General features: G+C 41.4%; 2 protein-coding genes across 2 annotated transcripts; both read left to right on the top strand.

The window, feature by feature from the left end:
* Window positions 1-3051: 3051 nt before the first annotated feature.
* On the top strand, window positions 3052-10152 carry ankmy1 (ankyrin repeat and MYND domain containing 1). The gene is made up of 19 exons (XM_070832282.1): window positions 3052-3273; window positions 3525-3671; window positions 3742-3936; window positions 4439-4677; window positions 4785-5001; window positions 5242-5403; window positions 5519-5664; window positions 5914-6337; window positions 6449-6633; window positions 6739-6910; window positions 7107-7247; window positions 7348-7455; window positions 7778-7885; window positions 8008-8130; window positions 8625-8726; window positions 9011-9173; window positions 9272-9332; window positions 9516-9670; window positions 9946-10152. Exons 1-19 carry the CDS (start codon window positions 3052-3054, stop codon window positions 10146-10148), a joined length of 3273 nt encoding a protein of 1090 aa, XP_070688383.1. The 3' UTR covers window positions 10149-10152.
* A 2180-nt stretch (window positions 10153-12332) lies between these two features.
* Window positions 12333-16949, top strand: LOC139202947 (E3 ubiquitin-protein ligase RNF14-like). The gene is made up of 7 exons (XM_070832562.1): window positions 12333-12486; window positions 13182-13312; window positions 13433-14278; window positions 14942-15020; window positions 15375-15587; window positions 16159-16331; window positions 16495-16949. Exons 1-7 carry the CDS (start codon window positions 12333-12335, stop codon window positions 16624-16626), a joined length of 1728 nt encoding a protein of 575 aa, XP_070688663.1. The 3' UTR covers window positions 16627-16949.
* The last annotated feature ends 1439 nt before the right edge of the window (window positions 16950-18388 follow it).

Genomic DNA, 18388 nt, shown 5'->3' on the forward strand with positions numbered 1-18388 from the left:
ACACTTACAGTTACGCCTTGCTGTGGTTTTTAGGCAGCCGTGGGCTCCCACTGCTACTATTACTATTGTTAGATATTATTGATTATAAGTCGTATTTCTCAATATAAGTCATATCATTAATTATTCCAATTGTGTTTTTGCTCTTTCTTTTATTGTGACAAAAGCAAAAGAATGACTTAAAATGACTGACATAATGGACAGACATACAAACAATAACATACAGAAGTTCCAATATATATCTGATGATAGAGAAGAGATTGATTATTGTATTTGTGTGTAATGTGTGTGTGCATGTTTGGATGAGAGGCAGTGAAAACCGTTTTTGTTGATACTGGAGTATGTGGTAACTATGTGGTGTTACCTTAATGTCTCATCATTATCATCACAATAATAACAGCACCAGCAACAGTAAGTAATATGACAATAACAAACTATGTACATTAAACTATAAAGTAGTTGCAATGAATGCAGTGTTTGACATTAGGCTACAGAAGCACAGCAATGAGGGATGGTATTTGAGTTATTGCTGCTGTGCAACTCTCTCTCTTTCTCTTTCCTCTCTCATGTGGACATTTTTGAATCCCTAATTTTGAAATCCTGAATCTCCGTGTCTCTCTTAATCAAAAGGTTTGGTAGATCTGCTCTACATGGAAAGTACCCGGATTTGTTGATTGGATAGGATGACGGTAAAAGACAGTAACTTGATATTTGTGACAAGAAATGACCTTTTATAAACAGAAAATCACATGTTCAATAGACAAGTTCACAAGAGCAGCTGCTGTACAATGGATGTGCGGCACTCATGCCTGCTGAACAGACAATAGGCAAAAGATATTATGATGTTATGATGTTATAGATCAAATCTGCCCCACTTCTCCCACAGGCATTATGCTTTAGTTACACGGCATTTAGATTGTTAACTACATATTCAGGACTGTACACAATGCAGAAAAGTGCACATGCTTCCTGCGCTTTTTGAAAAAGAGAAAACATGAGAGGGGTGTTGAATCTTTCAGTGGCGAGGAGGCTTTGTGAAAAAACACTATACAGTAGATTGGATTTATAGAAAATGAGGAAGGGAGGGAAGTTTGGCTCCAATTTGTTGTGTAACTGAGTAGCAACAAAAGGAAGATGAGGAAGGAATTAAAGGCTTTGTTTAACTTCAAAGACTCTGTCCCACATCCAAACACTGCACAGCGCATTTTCACTGCATATCAGATCTCCCAGCTTGGATGTGCTGTGGGAGGTGTTTTATTGGGTTAAAGAACAGGTCAAGTAAAACTAAAAGCATGATCCTATCACAGCTGATCCCCTCTTTATAATAGTGCTGTTGCAAGATTTAAAGCAGAGATGTGTTAAAAAGGCGTTCATTCGTTTGTAGTTTGACAAACCGGAAACATAGAAGCAGTTCAATCAGCTCAACAAAACTACAAACTACTGGCATTTATGGTAAAGCCAGAGGGCAGGACACAACATCTAGATCTGTGATGATAAACTCACAAACACGATATTTGTGAGGGTATCGTGTTTGTAGGAAGGAGAGCATGTCAGAGCTCATCGATTGTGATTAAAGTAGACAACAGGGCGGCTCTTTTAAATCAGAATCACGTCAAATACATTATTGTGTACACTTTTATTATTTTACTCAGAATCCAGAATTCATTTTGTATTATGAAAATATAAAATGGTCATTAATCCCAGAGGTTGTGTCTCAGGAATATGTTCCTAAATAATATAAACCAATGCTGTGGTGTAGCCTAAAAATGCTAAATACATAAAATCAGATCTATTCATAGGCTACATTTATCTCGTTTATCTATTGCCTGGTTAGAGCTAGCTTTAAATACTAACACATCACTTATGACCTGTGCATTAAATTTGTGATTTACAAAAACTAGCCGTGAGCAGGAGGGTCATTGCAGGCTTTGATTTCAAATTTGAAATTGATTGTAAGTTTATAAGTAACAATTTTTAATAAAAAAACGCTTATCCCTAACAACAATTATTTAATTCAACGTCTACAGCCTCACTTAGTAATGTAGACGGTTTAATCTTGTGCTTGGTCACATGAATAGTAATTAAATGATGTAGGACATATTGAAGGATAATATGTAGATGTTTGTAACACAGCTCTAAAAATGCTCAAATGATAAATGTGATGTTAACTGACGTCATCCTCCACCACTTAAGTGGAGCAACACAGTGGAGCCTGAACCCAGCGTCTGCAGTGTCAGTTACAGGAAAAAGTGTCAGGTGACACACACACTTACACGCACACACACACTCCATTGACTCCATATAGAGGAGCACTTACACTTAACAAGGATAGCCCTGCTCTCTTTCAATGACCTGCCTCCATTTGCATATTTAACTGTCCCACTCTGCCTTCACTCTGTGTCTCCAGATAGGCAAAAACAAAAAAAAATGCATATTGGTTCATTCATGCAGAATCTGACCCTTAACCCTCCATTACTTAAGGTGGAGAAAGAAATCTTAAAAAGTAACTGACTACCTTGAAATAATTAACTAGAATTAAAAATTTAAGGTAACTGAAACAACGTGATTTGAAGGATGTTGGATAGATTTAACCCAAAATCAAGACTACAAGAGTATTAAAATCCTTTAATACTCCACAAATCAACCCATGAATAAATTCCTAATACAGCCATGATATATTGATCCTTACTTTTTAATGATTCATCTTTAACAAATTGAGATTTTTTTTTTTTCTTTTGTAGTATATAATACCCAGATTGTTCTTTGCTGCTCTAATTGGTTGATAAAATGAACTTTACGCTTTAAAATATATATTTATAAGACAGGTGTTTTTCAGGTGTTTTTAAATTTCCTCTTTGTCTTGCGCATGCGTGAACTCAGCAGGACCGTTGTCATGACAACCAGCGTGTACCGGAAAGTCAAAACTCAAATCTGACTCCTGACAGCTAAAGTTTTACCCTCTGAACACCTCAGCGACGTTAAAGCTAAGCTGCTTTTGTACTCTTATGGATCCAGGTGAGTTATTTTCAGTGAGGATAAGCCCACCCGGTTAAAATGCTGTCGACCTGCCAAGGTGCTGCGGCAGCTCCGAGGGGGCGAAGGGGTGCGGAGCCGGGGGCAGGGAGGCCAAGCAGCGGGCACAGAGGAGCTGAAAGCGGCCAAGAGAGACGACGACGCCCCGGTGTTCAGGAGTGGCCCGACGGCTCCAGGTATGAGGGAGACTTTGTGGACGGGTTCAAACACGGCAGAGGAAAGTACACCTGGAGAAATGGAGAGGTAATGTGAAATTAGCATGAACATGATAGGTGATCAGGCAAAAAAAGAGGCCTTTTTCCAGTTTAGGCTAGCTTAGCAGGCTACTGTTGTGCTGTCAAAAGTCAATAATAGTGAGATTGCTCTGTTATTGTATGTCCTGTGTGAATGGCAGAAAGCTCTTACATAAAACATGATAACATTTTTTTACTGTTTCAGTTTAAGTTAAATAAAGCAAGTGACTGTTTGATTTCTCTGTCTGCTCCTTTGTGCAGTACTATGAGGGCTCCTTCTACAGAGACTACAGACATGGGGAGGGACTGTACTGCTGGCCCACGGGCCACAAATTCACTGGCAAGTTCTACCTAAACAGAAAGGAGGGATATGGACAACAGCTATTCCCTGACGGAGCCTCTTTTCAGGTACGCTGAATGGATGGTAGGTGGTTTCAGCATATAAGTGAATAGCATTGAACCTCTCCCCTTCTCTCAGGGTTTGTACCACTCTGACCAGAGGTTTGGTCCAGGTGTGGTTAGTTATCCAGATGGGCGTCAGGATGTAGGTGTGTGGCTCGGGGAGCGCCTGCTAAGGCTCTGTACTTCTGTAGAGGAGGGCTTTAGCCTGAAGACTTTTCCTGATTATGCTGCCTACATGGACCCAGCGGCCATCACAGATTCCCTGACTCAGGTACGTGAAGACCACTGTCTTACCTACACGTGAATCCGTGTGCCAGGCTGAAACATCTTTCATTTTCATACATGTATATGGTTCAAAATGATAAACACTTTTGTAATCCCAGCCTCAACAAGGTCTGACCCAGCCACACGTATGTAAAACAAGCTAATAAAACTACCCCAAACCATCTCTATAAGACACTGAATCAGTGTATTAGTTGTTTTCTAATGCTTCACAATCCCTGTGCTGGATAATACTGTATAAGCAAAGTATTGTTGTACCAGGAAGTAGAACCTATAAAATATAGTGTGTTAATGCTCACAAATTAAGTAAATTATGTCACTAAAAATGTATAAAAAGATTCTTGACTGACCTCTCTTCTCCTTATCAGCCTCCCACTAGTGGTCCACAGACGGAGACCAGGATAGACTCTGAGGTAAAGTACTGCAATAAAGAATAACTGCTTGATATTTGTGTCTTAACACAAACCATATTAATTCCCCGTCGTCCTCAGGTGGATACAGACAGAGATCTGCTCACAGATGAGAACTTTATTCTTCCTACTGGCATTGAGAGTTACTCGACAGATGGTGACCACTTGCCACTGCCCCCTGGCCGAAGAAGAGCATTGGATCAACTCTTTTATGGTGACCTGTGGGAAGCAGACGCTCATCTGCACCAAGGCTATGAGCGAGACCCACTCTCCAGCCTGCCCTTACAGGCCCGCGTACAGGCTCACATACACAAGCACAGGTCAGACATAAATCCAAAAAGTGCTGTTGGAGTAAATGACAAACACGTCATGGACAGATGTGACTGCAAACTGTTTTACCAATATGTATTTTGTGTGTGTGTCTCAGACTACAGGCTGACAATGTGGGCTGGGACGTGGCAGCTGTTCTCTCTTTGAACAGGGAAAGTTTTGGTCTTAAAGGGCCTTTGGAAGTCAGTTCAGAGTTGTTGATCCAGCACGCCTCTCGAGGGGAACTGCAGGCTGTGTCACAGATCCTCCAGACTGGTTTGGTCCACCCTGATGTGGCGGATTCACAGGGACACACTGCACTAATCGCTGCCACAGTAATACATTAATAATATTATTTTGCTCATTACTTATTGATTCAGTTCTTCATTTATTTGTTCTTTGATAGATAGCCAACCCATGTTTTAAATGGATTTAATTAACAGTGGATAAGAAATATTCAACAGATAAATTCAACAGTTACAAGAAAACAAAAAGATTAGTTAATGAATTATTCTGAGGTTGTGTGTTTGTATCTTTGATTGTTTTCTGTTTGTTTTGTTTTTTCTTCCTGTCAGATAAACTGCCATAATGATGTGATCCAGCTGTTGTTGGATTTGGGTGCCGATATTGACAAGTTGAACTGTGAAGGCATGTCTGCCCTGGCTGTGTGTCATGTCCTCTACTACCCTTTTCAGTGTCTGCACACCACTTTGGCTCAGCCACCTGCCAAAACTCAAGTAAGATTTTACGCAATGTAGTTTTTCCTGTGTTTTATCATCTCCTCCATATCTGTACTTGACATGTATGAAACTCAACTCAAATGAAACAGCTTGCCCTGCAATGTGCCATCAGGTTTTGACATCTCCATCTGCATATGGGAACAGTTCCCAGATCAGCCAAGTGGACGTCACTACAGGCACACCCCAGTGTAACAACAGACCTCAGACCTCGAACTCAACCGTGAGCAACCAGACCACCCAGAGCCACCTCTCTGACCAGTAGGAGTGTAACTCATATCACTGCTGTCTCTCACATATTCCCCAGAAACTGTATATATTCTGTATCCTGGTCTGCACAGCTGATCATTCCCACTTATATGAATTGAGGCAAAGCAAACTCAATGATAATGGTCTTGCAAATGTAATATTTCTAGATTTGTCGCTTCCTGTAGCACACTTTAATCTGCTATGAAGTGTAAACAAGCTGATATATTTATTTAAGTTCCCTATTTATTGTGCTATTTTCAGGACAGCAGAAGAACTGACAGAGCACATCTTACATCGCAGCAGTGAAGTGTCCAATGACAGGGAACTCAGCACCGACACCCCTGCAGACACTGAACACCTAGAAGAGGAGGAGGAGAGAAAACATGAAGACGGAGAAGGAGGGGAAGAAGATCGCAAGGACACAGAAGGAGAGGATACGTTTAGAGAGACAGAAGAAAGGAGCAAAAGGGAGGATGAGAAAGAGAGCAAATGGGAGGATAGAGAGGCCGAGAGCAGATGTGATCAAATGCAGGAAGATGGAGAAAGGGAGGGGAAGGGGAAGGAAAGAGATGAGGAAGATGTTGAGAAGAGAGTCAGGGATGCCCATGAAGAGCGGGGAAGAAAGGATGTGCCTGGTGTGGAGCGCTCCATTCAGGTGTTGGACGGTCACATTGCAGTGGGCACCGTACAGTGGAAGGAATGTCGAGGTATTGTTCAGGTATGAAGCACAGAGATCCCATCCTATAAATGCTTTGATCAGTTGGTACTTTGAACTCACTGTGTACTGTGTCTGCAGCCGGGCAAAGACAAAGAAGTGACCCAAAAACCAGCCTTTGACTCTGCCTGCTCCGTCAGCAGCTATAACATCCAGGTGACAGAGGAAGTCATGCAGCGCTCAGCAGAAGCTCTGAGTCGTGCAGGGATCCCTCAGCACTCTGACACGCAGGAGACTGTACGCAAAATGGCTGCCATGAAAACTGAGTCAGTTCTGTTTCCCTCTCTTTTACTGTGCTGTTTTTATGTCCTGATGACACCGCTTTTGCATGTTTCATTTCTGTTTAATGTCTATGTGCTGTGTCTGAGCAGACACCGTGTTCGTTTGAGCACCCTGAAGCTGCTATTGGAACGAGGAGCTGACCCCAACTTGTCCAGGGTCCCCATGCCTGTCCTCTTTTTAGCCATTATGGCAGCTGACACTGAGGCCGTCAGGAGGCTGCTGCTGAGTGGAGCTCGCACTGACATCCCCCTTCCACCTGAGGTAAGAAATACACGTATGTCGAGCCACAGAGAAAACAAATGAGTGAAAGCTCAAAACCCAAACACACAATAATCCATAAACACACAAAAAACAAAAAGTGAGAGGATCTTTTGCACCCCGCCCTCCCTCTCATAACCCATCATCCATCATTTCCATGAACTATAATGATCCCCTCAACCTCTCATGCCTTCTGTAGAGGAGAGGCCTGTATCCTCTGCATGTAGCTGTAGCACTGCCGGGTCCAGCAGGTCCCAGAATCACAGAGTTGCTGCTGCACGCCGTCACTGATCCGGACGCACAGGCATGTGATGAGAACGAGATTTATGAACCGGACAAGGTGTGTGTGTGTTTTCCTTTAAGCTTTTAAAGTTGTTAGTAGTATTATTGCTAAGGTGAACTGGCAAGAAAAGAGCTTCAGCCTGACTGTTTCTTTACAGATGCCCATGGAGGCCCAGGACCCTCTGAGCACCAAGAAGAACCCACATCTCAAGGAAGGAGGCCGAACGGCGCTGCACGTGGCCTGCCAGAGAGACAGTGACTTCCAGGTTAGTACATACTGTGTATGCAGACACTCACACCATCACAGATGACACACAATGCTGGATAACTTCAAATCTGCAGCATGATCCACGCATGAGAACTGGTCATGTTTAATTTATTAACCCAGTGTCCCATGATGACATGTTAGACACATACACTCTGCAAATACCACATACATATACACTCCTTGTAGACCCCAACATATTTGTTGTATTTATTATATTATGATTACTGAAGTTGTGACCATATAACTTTAATTTATTCCATAAAATATAGTTTTTATATTAATATTTGATTTGGTAGATATGATGTGTTTTTTTTTTGCAGAATGCCAGTAAGGTGGTAGCCCTCCTGCTCTCCCACAGAGCCAGCACAGACTTCCTGTGGAGTGGACACTCACCGCTCTCCCTGGCTATAGCAAGTGGGAATGGCCTGGTGAACCCCCCTCCTATGCACACACACACACACACACACACACACACACACACACACACACACACACACACACTTGTTTATATCCTCACTTTGCCCTGAACGTGTTCCTTTTCCCGGCCCAGGCAGTGGAGGAGCTGTTGAACGGAGGTGCAAATCCCAACATCCCTCTCGGCCGCAGGGTGGGCAGCGCCCTCTGTGCCCTCGCCAACATCAACTACCACTTAGGTGGCAACAGAGCTAAGCTGGTACACACACAGACACACACACACACACACACACACACACCTATAGTCATATATATAGATGAAAATGTCTGACAGATTGCATCCATCTTAAAGGCATCCTGCAGAGAGAAATCTTAATTCCATTATACATGAAAACATCAGAAAAATAAAATAAGCTCCTGCAGGTTTTCAGCACATACAGTTAATTTATTTAATTTATTTCTTCACTTTCAAATTGAAGCCATCTAATAAACTGAAAGCTGTGACAATTTTCAGTTTAGCTGTTTAGCTGTATAACTGTGCTCTTGGTGGCTTCAGAAGAGTCCCATTCAGTTTAACTCAAAAACCATTACTGAGGTGGTTTTATCCCTCAGTGTTACAGTTTTTCTGTTGTTTGTACTGGGATCTCCACTTACTATGTTGAGTCATTTGAAAACATCAGGTTGATGTGTGTGTGTGTGTGTGTGTGTGTGTGTGTGTGTGTGTGTGTGTGTGTGTGTGTGTCTTTGTTGTAGTTGGACATGTTAGCCAAGGCCGGTGCCGACATCCTGATGCCAGTCATGGTGGGTGATGTAGTGGGAACTGCAGTCGACTATGCACACTACTCCTTCAAGCAGGTAACACAGCAGCGGTGAAACCACTGCACACCTTTCAGTCAAATACAAAAGCTTGGCCACAAATCATGTTTTTCTCAACATCACAAGGATTGAACTGTGGTTCTCTCTGAAGCCACAGTTGACGGTAGAGTTGTGCTGGACTGCATTATATTTTCAGGCGTTTCTCTTATTTTGTATATTCTGTATCTCAACAGCTGTGACTGATTTGAATCAACTCCCCTCTGACACATTTACTGCATCATTTCATCTGATTATCTGTCTGTATGTCATATGTTACTATCTAGGATGTGCGTGTTGCCAACACTCCCTTCCATGCTCTAAACATGCACGAGAGGGAAACATTCAAAGCACGGCGCCAGCTGCTGAGCATGATGGGAGATCTGCTCAGACGGACTGCTGGGAGGGAGAGAGAGAATTTAGAGAGTGAACAACAGCTCACATTGAATAGTCAGTACAATGTATTTGTATTTTTTGATGGGCAGAAATTCTGTTTTTGAGTACGGATGTAAATCTTAGTGTGTGTGTGTGTCTGTCCTGTGTTGCAGGTACCAGTAGCACAGGTGCCATATCCTCAAACATGCCCCTCCCCACCTCTGAAAGTCACAGGTACACACACAAATTCATATAAGACACCTGCACATTGTCTCTTTTCTTTTTCTGCTCCCTGTCATTTTAACTTGTGCTTTCTCCAGCTCAGAATCAAATTTCAGTGAAAATAATCAAACATGAATCTTCCACCAGCTTGATTTTTTTTCCCATCCGTGTCTGTATGTGTGATTTTTTTCTTAGAGGACAGGTGTTAAAGTTCTGCTATCACTGCGGTCGCTCTGTGTCCGTGAAGCTGACCGCTTGTAGCCGCTGCCACAAAGTATTCTACTGCTCCAGGAGCTGCAAACTGAAAGCATGGGATGAAAGGCACAAGGAGGAGTGTGTGCGGGTGTCAGGTGGGAGTCAGGCCCTCTAGCTGCAACCCAGAAAACCCAAACAGCACCAGTCCCCATTCTCTTCCCCCGGAGCGCTGAGGCTCAGATCACTACATAAGCTTTAAATAAAATGACAATGTGTAACTTTGTCATAATGTTTTGGATCTGTGATATCAGATAACGTTACTTTGGATAAAAACTGATGATGTGCAATATCAGGAAAATACAAATGAAGTTTTGTCTTCCGGACGAACAGAGCGTGTAAATACTTTGTCTATCTGTCTCTCTCAATCCAGCATCTGCTGATGGCATCCAGAAGAGTGTTGTGTTTAAATCCCAAAGAGGCCCCAAGCCCTTGACTGCCATGTTGAAATCCAAAACAGCCCCAAGGCCCCTGAGTGTCAAGTTGAAATCCCACAGAGTGTCCAAGCCCTTGAGCATGGCAGAGAAGGTCTTGGAGAGCCAAGTCAATCTAAAGGAAAACTACAGCTGCAACTGATGGACACTAACATTTTACACACCGAGTAACTGAAGTACAACTTTATCTACCTAATATTACAATGCACTTCTTATACGTGGTTTCTTTCTCTGATTCTGAGTTTTAACTTTATATATTTTCCTGAACAGTAATGACACTATTTGTGCCATGATCACTTCTCTTACCTGCAGGTTTGCAGTCTATTATTGCTTTATAATAATAGTGTAATAATGTCTATCCCTATTTGTGCCACAAAAATATTAGAAACACTGAATGTCTGCATTTACATATTTACAAAATGAATCCAGTGGGAACCATATTTATATACCAGATGAATATATATTACCATATTTGTATCTAACACTATCTGTTGATCGTTACTTCCATAATATTTGCTGGTTGATTTTTGAATCCATAACTATGACAAAACTGGGGCAAATCTCACCTGAGTGTCCACTCACTAGTTTTTATCCAGTGCTTTTAACCGAATCTCACAGTCTTTTAGGTCCCATGCTTAAATCACGTGATGACAAACTAACGCCCGCAGAAGCAAACACTTATTACTAATGAAGACCTTGAAATGTGTTTGAGAGCTCCAGAAAAGGTTTTTAAGGCCTCCTCGAGGTAAGTTTTTTTTTTTTTTTTTTTTCAAGGTCAAGAGGGAACTTTAAAACTGAAGTTAAATATGTTATGTTTGTTTTCCTCTTTTTCATTCTGGTTTTTATTCTGGTCACTTGTATGATGGCATCTTTTTTTTTTTTTTTTGCTAACATTAGCGCATTAGCATTTAGACTGTTTTTTGTAAATGTGATGAAATGTGTCACCACTTTGCCAAGTGCCCTGTGGCTTTATTTGTCCTTCTAGAGTAGTGAGTAATTAGTCTGTCCAGTGCTTAGATTGATATATCCTGATAACAACTCTCTACATTACAGTGACATTATTTGCTGTGGATAAATATGCTATGTGAATCTTTTCTGGCACCACCATCGAGCCAAGTTTTCCACTCAGACACAACAAATATCCAACTCCAATGTACTGAGCACATTCACTCGTCACATAAGATAAGCAGAATGATGTGACATTTTCATATTTCTAATGGGAACAAGTTAAACCTGATGAGTTTCCTGTAATGGTCTTTCCTGTAGCACCACCTACAGGACAAACACTGCACGGAAATATATTTGTATTACCCTGGTTTGGATTATATCCAAGGGAGTCATGAAAAATATGACTCCATATGAGACTGCAGGCAGGTTTAAAATTTCCAGTCGCATTTTCTACAAGTTGCAGGATATAAGTACTGAATGACTTACCAAACACTGAGCTTGTGTGTGTGTGAATGAAGAGACTGATTCTAAAAGTACAACAGTGTACAACAATGTGAAAGAAGTTCAATAAAGCCTCCATTCAAAATTATACTTCAGTAAAAGTACAGATTAATTATAAGGAAATTACTTCAGGCATCAAAAGTAAATGTTCTTGTTGTGCAGAGTCCCCTGTGACTGATATATTATTATTAATGACATTATTAGACGTGCTAATACTCAAACAGCACTATGTCAGCAGCATTTCCTATAAACTACTTTGGATGTTAGGTATTTTAGTCAAGTGGTTCCTCACCGAGTGGTCGAGACCCTCCAGAGGGACACAAGAAAGGAGGAAAGAAGGGAAAACAGTGTTCTGCTCTGCAAATTTGTATTAATGTTGTTTTTTTCCACTAATCTTTGCCACTAATTTTTTTCTTTTTTGCGAAATATTGGATAAATGTTATTTAAATTTTTCTCTGTTAAGCAGCAAAGTAACTAGTTACTCTTAAATAAATGTAGTAAAGTAAGTACAGTAAGTATAATATAGTAAGTATGATACGTCTTATATGTAAAATTCAAGTAAATATCTCATTAGATTAGATCTCCATAGCAACATCATAATATGTTGGTTATGTGTACACAGTCAGGTGTGTTTAATATGATCACTATGAATGCACATGCTCAGGTGTGCACACTAATAAAAGCAGGCCTGGTTGCTGCTGGCCGCTCAGCCTTGCATCACACCCGGGTGACTCATCAGGGGGGCGGACAGCCACAGACCGGGAAACAACACGAACTCTGGCAGACAGCTGCAGCTCCAGACGTCTAAACGACATTAAACTCGAGTTTCATCGAAGGAGCAGCAGTGAGAGGAGGAGGGGAAGTCTGTTTCGGAGGTATGGGCGCGGACTTGGAGGAGCAGGAAGACGAACTGCTCGCTCTGCAAAGTATCTTCAGTTCGGAGGAGTTCGTCCGGGATGAGTCGAAGTCTTCCGGAAAGATCCGAGTGTCAGCTGACCTGCCTGCAGACTTCAATGTTGTCCTGAGAGAAGGTAAAGAGAAACATTATGTTTACCAAAGTGAAAGTACTAAAACTACAATGTAGAAATACTCCATTACCAGGAAAAGTTGTGTATCTAAAATCCTACTTAGTGAGTTGAGTGCATTTATTTTCTGGACTACTGTGAAATATTAGCAGATCTTATCCTACTGGACCTAAAATACTAATTTGAATTAAATACTTGTGAGAAATTTGAAGGGAAATGTCTCTAATCTTTAACAATGTATGATATTTTATGTGTAAGCTTGATATTCAAAGTAACTAGTAACTATAGCTGTTAAATAAATGTGGTGAAGTAATGACAACAGCATTTCTCATACTCAGGTAAAGTATGTGTATGTGCTTAGTTACATTCCACCACTGGAAGGGTGTGGCATGTTTACATAACTATGAACTATGTCTGTCTGCTTGATTTGAATGGGAAACTAAATGGAAAACACACTGTATGGGCTTTTCTGTAAGCAAAATCATTTTGGAACGTTTTTATTACAATATGATGGACATGTAATCATTTAAAAATGTCAGGAAATCCTCAAAAATATGTCACGAATGTGAGAAAAGAGTAATAGTTGAGACTAAAATAAATGGGTAAGTGTAGATTAGTTCAGTGTCAAAAACAAAGAAGTTTCTTTAAATATAGATTATTTAACACATGTACTTTGATCATGTCTCCTTATTGTTGTTAAGGTGACACGCTGAGGCAGTATGACATATCCTTCCTCCCACCTCTGCTCCTGACCTTTGAACTCCCCGAGGACTACCCGTCCTCCTCCCCTCCCTCCTTCACCCTCACCTGCAGCTGGCTGACACACACACAGGTAACCAGCAGAAGCAATGTGGGTCATTTAAAACACGATTGGTCATTTTTGCAACCTTCCAGCACGATTGAATGAAAGGGTGCAAGATTACATCAGCCTATCTTGTGTCTCCTCCCGCAGCTCTCTGCACTGGGCGCTCAGCTCACTGATCTCTACCAGGCCACTGGAGGCGCTGTGGTGCTCTTCACCTGGGTACAGTTTCTCAAAGAGGAAACCCTCGTGTTCCTGGACATCCATACTTTGCTGGAGCTCCCTTCTTATGAACGCAACGCCCAGGACACATCAAATGCTGCACTCTCAGAGCCAAATAGTGATCCACACACTCCAGAGTCAGAACCCACAGCGAGCCAAAGCTCAAATGTCTCAGATCCATGTGAATCAGACCTCTCTGCACCATCGCTGGAGGTGGAAGGAGCTGTGGTGTTAGACTCTGACCAAAATGCTGAAGCTTCAGATTCAAGAGAGGCTGAAGAGACCCTCCAAACCTCAGAGTTTAAGACAGACTACCACAATGATCTGGCAGACAAATCGAGGCATCCTCCATTCGCTCAGTCTGATCAAAGCAGCGAGGAAGCTCCCTTGAATAAAGGGAATGTTTCAGCCTCAAGCCCACTAGATCATAGTGAGCAAGGAGCTGCTTCTCTGCCAGTCCATCCCAGAGAATCCCCTCATCGTGAAGACCAAACCCTCCCTGGTCTCTCCCTAACTCCGTCACAAGCTCTCCTGTCCCAGCTCTTGATCTACGACGCAGAGCAGAAACAGAGAGAGTTTGCCACCACCGTGTTTGACTGCAGTGTGTGTTTTATGAGTTTGCTCGGCTCTGAGTGCGTGCAGTTGGCTGAGTGTGGCCACATCTTCTGCAAGGCCTGTCTCTCCGAGTTCTGTAAGCTCCAGATAACAGAGGGGAACGTCCGGGGCGTCACCTGTCCTCAGGGAGACTGCACTGCCACCCCGACACCTGCACAGGTACAGTCCTGACCCGTCTGTCTGCTCGGGGTTTTCAGGCTTTCTGATATGGGGCAAGGATACTTAAATTAGTTATTTTAGAGCTGTGCTGAAAAAATCACTTGGATCATTTAATTGTAAAAAAGTACAAATATTACATTTGAATCCATTATTAGTGCAAGCCTGCATTCAAAACTTTACTTTAGTAGAAGTACAGAAGAATTAAATGTACTCAAACTATCAAAAGTCAAAGTACTCAATATGCAGAATTGAGTTAATATTATTATATTATATCACTGGATCCTTATTGTTGATGCACTGACGTGCAAATAGCTTTTTAATGCTGCCCTCTTTTGTATGATGATGTGTTGTGTATAACAGTTTTGAATCTATTCAGTAGCTAGTTATCTATAGCTGTTCAAGTAAGTTTAATGGACCAAAAAACACCATATTTTACTCTAAAGTGTAGTAGAGGAAAAGTATAAAGTAGCATGGAATTGAAATGCTCAAATGTAATATACAGCTCTGGAAAAACTGTATAATGTTGATCCTTTTTCTTAATCTCTTAATCTGACATGCAGTTTACTCACTTTACATGTGGATGTATACACCAACCCCAAACCTCTTGCATTATAATTCAGATTAACTGAGATGATGTGTTCTTTTTTATCGCTCTTTTTATAGGTGAAGAGTCTGGTCGGAGAGGAGCTGTTCAGTCGCTATGACCGTCTCCTGCTGCAGATTACCCTGGACTGTATGGCTGGTGTGTTTCCTTTTCAGTATATTCTTGTAAAACTGACGATGTGTTCAAATCCTTCATAATTTAGAACTTCAAGAGATTAAGTCTATAGCAATTTCTCTGGGAAAGTCAAAGAATTTAGGAGTATATTATTAAATGTTATTAAAATGTATTCATATATAATATTTTATCATAAACATAAGCATAAGATTTTCAGCTCTCTATTCTAAAGCCATCTGTGAAAACAAGACAGATAAAAAAGATCATTTTTAGCACCTTCCTGTTGATAATAACTATATATATAATAATAATTGAATTTTGCATTTGGTTCATGGAAGAGTCCCTGCTCATGTGTCTTCTCATCCTCCCTCCTCGCAGACGTGGTGTACTGTCCTCGGCAATCCTGTGGTTCAGCCGTCATTCTGGAGAAGTCTAGCACCGCGGCGCTCTGCTCCGTGTGCGGCTTCGCCTTCTGCGTCACCTGCAGAAAGACCTACCATGGAGCAGATAAGTGTCCGAAAAAGAAAAACACGGTAAAACAGAAGGAAACAGACACACAGGAAGCCTACGCCGACCTGCCGCAGTCACAAGGTACACAAGCACTCAGTACGTGTGTGTGTATGTGCTTGTCTGTGTATTTTAGACTTATTTAGAGCCATAAAAGTTTTTTTTGAAAGTGGAAAATATGTACTTATACAATTGTGCATTCATGTGAAGTCACCCATGAGTTATTACAACACGGTTATGGCAGTCATCTCTTAGAAACAAGAAAAAAGTCTGAAACAAAGGAAGTGTTAAGTTGACAAATTCAGTAAGGAGTACAACAAGAAGTGTCCTGTGGATATTCTACACCTAAAGTGGACCTTGTTTTGTTTAGAAGAAAATGAAAAACAAGATATTTGTCAGTATTTAGTAGGAGGCAGAAGCAGCAGAGGGAAGATGTCCTGATTCTAAGCTTCATATCAATGTCTTGCTCTATTTTCTTTTGAGCTGTATGAAAGTTTCAACAGTTTTGGAGGATTTTAATAACACTGTAGATGAAATGTTAACAGTATTAATCTTTGGTCAACCGTCCCTCTCCTGAGTGTTCGGTGTGTGTGCATGCAGATGTGTTGCGGTGTGTATCTGAAGCAGTGCTCCTGTGTTGCTATGTGTGTCTCAGACGGGATGATGGCTCTGTGGGACGACTACGCCAGTGGCAACAAGCAGAGGCAGCTCCTCCTGGAGGACAGATACGGCCGCTGGAACCTGTTTAGCACTATGGGGGATTGTCTGAGTGAGCACTGGATAACCCACAACAGCAAGAACTGTCCTCACTGCTTCTGCAGAATAGAGGTATTTCTTTATTCAGCTGTTCACATATTCACATGAGCACCACAGGCACCTTTTTATTACAGTAAAAAGTCACAGAGCTCCTTGCATGCCTGTTACGCTTTCCTGACTGTCTGAGACCGCCGTGCTTTTCCTCACAGATATGTTGTTGTTTTTAATGTTGCAGAAGAACCGCGGATGTAACGTGATGACGTGCTCTCGGTGCAGACGTCTGTTCTGCTGGCTCTGCCTCACCAGTCTGCAATCTCATTCAAGCTCACACTTTCAGGACAGTCCCTGCGCCCAATACTCATACTAAGCAGACCTAGTCCTAGTCCGTCCAGCCACGCAGTCGACAAATTTCGCATGTTTTACACTGTGTTCATGCTAACATGCTAATGCTAACATAAACATAAGGAGAATGTGAACAATAACAATAGTTATCATCAGGTCAGTATGACACTCTAGCACTCATTCATAAAATCTCTCCATGTGTCCTACTGTGTGGTGACCAATAGAGGGCGGTAATGTCACAAGAATGACAGAAACTGCTTGGTCGCTCTCTTTGGCTGCATCAAGAAATCCATGTTACTTCAAAACAAGCTTCATCATTCACTGTAATAAAAAACAATGTAAACTGCTCTGTGACACACACAGTTGCAAAGAAAATAAAAGCAAATCTCCTGATGTGCTTTTTTCAGAACATTTTACACCAAACGCAGGCTTCCTGTCTGGTTGTGATCAGGGTACTAACTGATGATTGTTTGAGTTTTTGATTAATATACAAATTATTGTTGGATTAATTCATTAAACATTTGGTGTATTAAATCAACAAATAATTTAAAAAAAAGCCCATTATTACCATCCTTACGTTCCCAGAGCCTGTGGTAATGTCGCATACATGTCAGACAAAAAAAAACCTGGAAATGTAAAATGATGCTTTAAAAATGACTTAAATGATAAATTGAGAGTCAAAATTGTTGCCATGTACTAATTGATTAAGTGACTAAATGTTGCAGCTGGATGTCACTTTTTACACAATTTCAACTTCAACTTCCTGTAATGAAATAGTATTTTCAAAAGGGATTTTATCTCATAGCCTCCCATGAATTGCTCTACAAGAGTTTTAGTTTAGTGTGCTGCCGGAGTGTCATAAAGCTATGAGATGCTGCAAAATTGTGCAACACAATATAATTAAAGTACAATATACTGAATAAATAGATTAGAATATTATAATTAGCTCCTGAAATAACCTCGATTCACAGTATATACACATAATTAATTCCTCCTGCAGGTAGTTACTGGGCGTTTTGCATCTACTCGCAGATTGACTTCCTGTTTTTGAACCCCTCCCTCCCATCCTCCACTGTTCTGTCATAACAGTCGAACAAAGACCACTGCTGCCTTTCCCCACGCTGTCTGATCAGAAATCTACAGCTGTCTTTCATATTAAGCCAAAGAATACTGGCCCTCTCTAATGCTGTGTGTGTGTGTGGGTGTGTGTGTGGGGAAAAAACCCAGTTTCCACACAGGGGTCATCACTTCCTCATAAATGTCTAAACAACTGTTTGCCTTACTGACCCGCGGTCCCCTAGCGGGTCCTGGGGGACTGGGCATCTGTTTGAAGTTGACACGCCTCTTCAGTAGTAAATGTGAGACACAAAATAGAAATGAAATGAAAAGACACACAAAAAAAGAACAATATCAAGGGACAAAGCACCTATTACCTAACACCTGAATACACGGGGCCACAAAACAAAACAAAAAAGTGTTCATAGCCAATAAACACTGAAGCTTTATCATTTTTAACAAGTCTATGAAGTAGTGCTGTGAAAGGGCTCACTCACAGAGATAAACCTGCAGAGAGTTATCACCTGATCCTGCAGCCCGGCGCTCACCGCTCACATAGCATCATTTCCAGTGCAGCAGCTGTGGTTGTGTGTTGTTATCACCTACAATTGATTTCTTGATCCTGCACACAGGAAGGGGCTAGACTAACAGCCTTTTTTCACAGCAGAGAATTTGACATTGCACAGTAGGAAAAGCGCAGCTACAGATAGCAAAGTGATTGAGTGTGTTTA

This window comes from Pempheris klunzingeri, chromosome 6, assembly GCF_042242105.1.
Source record: "Pempheris klunzingeri isolate RE-2024b chromosome 6, fPemKlu1.hap1, whole genome shotgun sequence".
Taxonomy (NCBI): Eukaryota; Metazoa; Chordata; class Actinopteri; order Acropomatiformes; family Pempheridae; genus Pempheris; species Pempheris klunzingeri.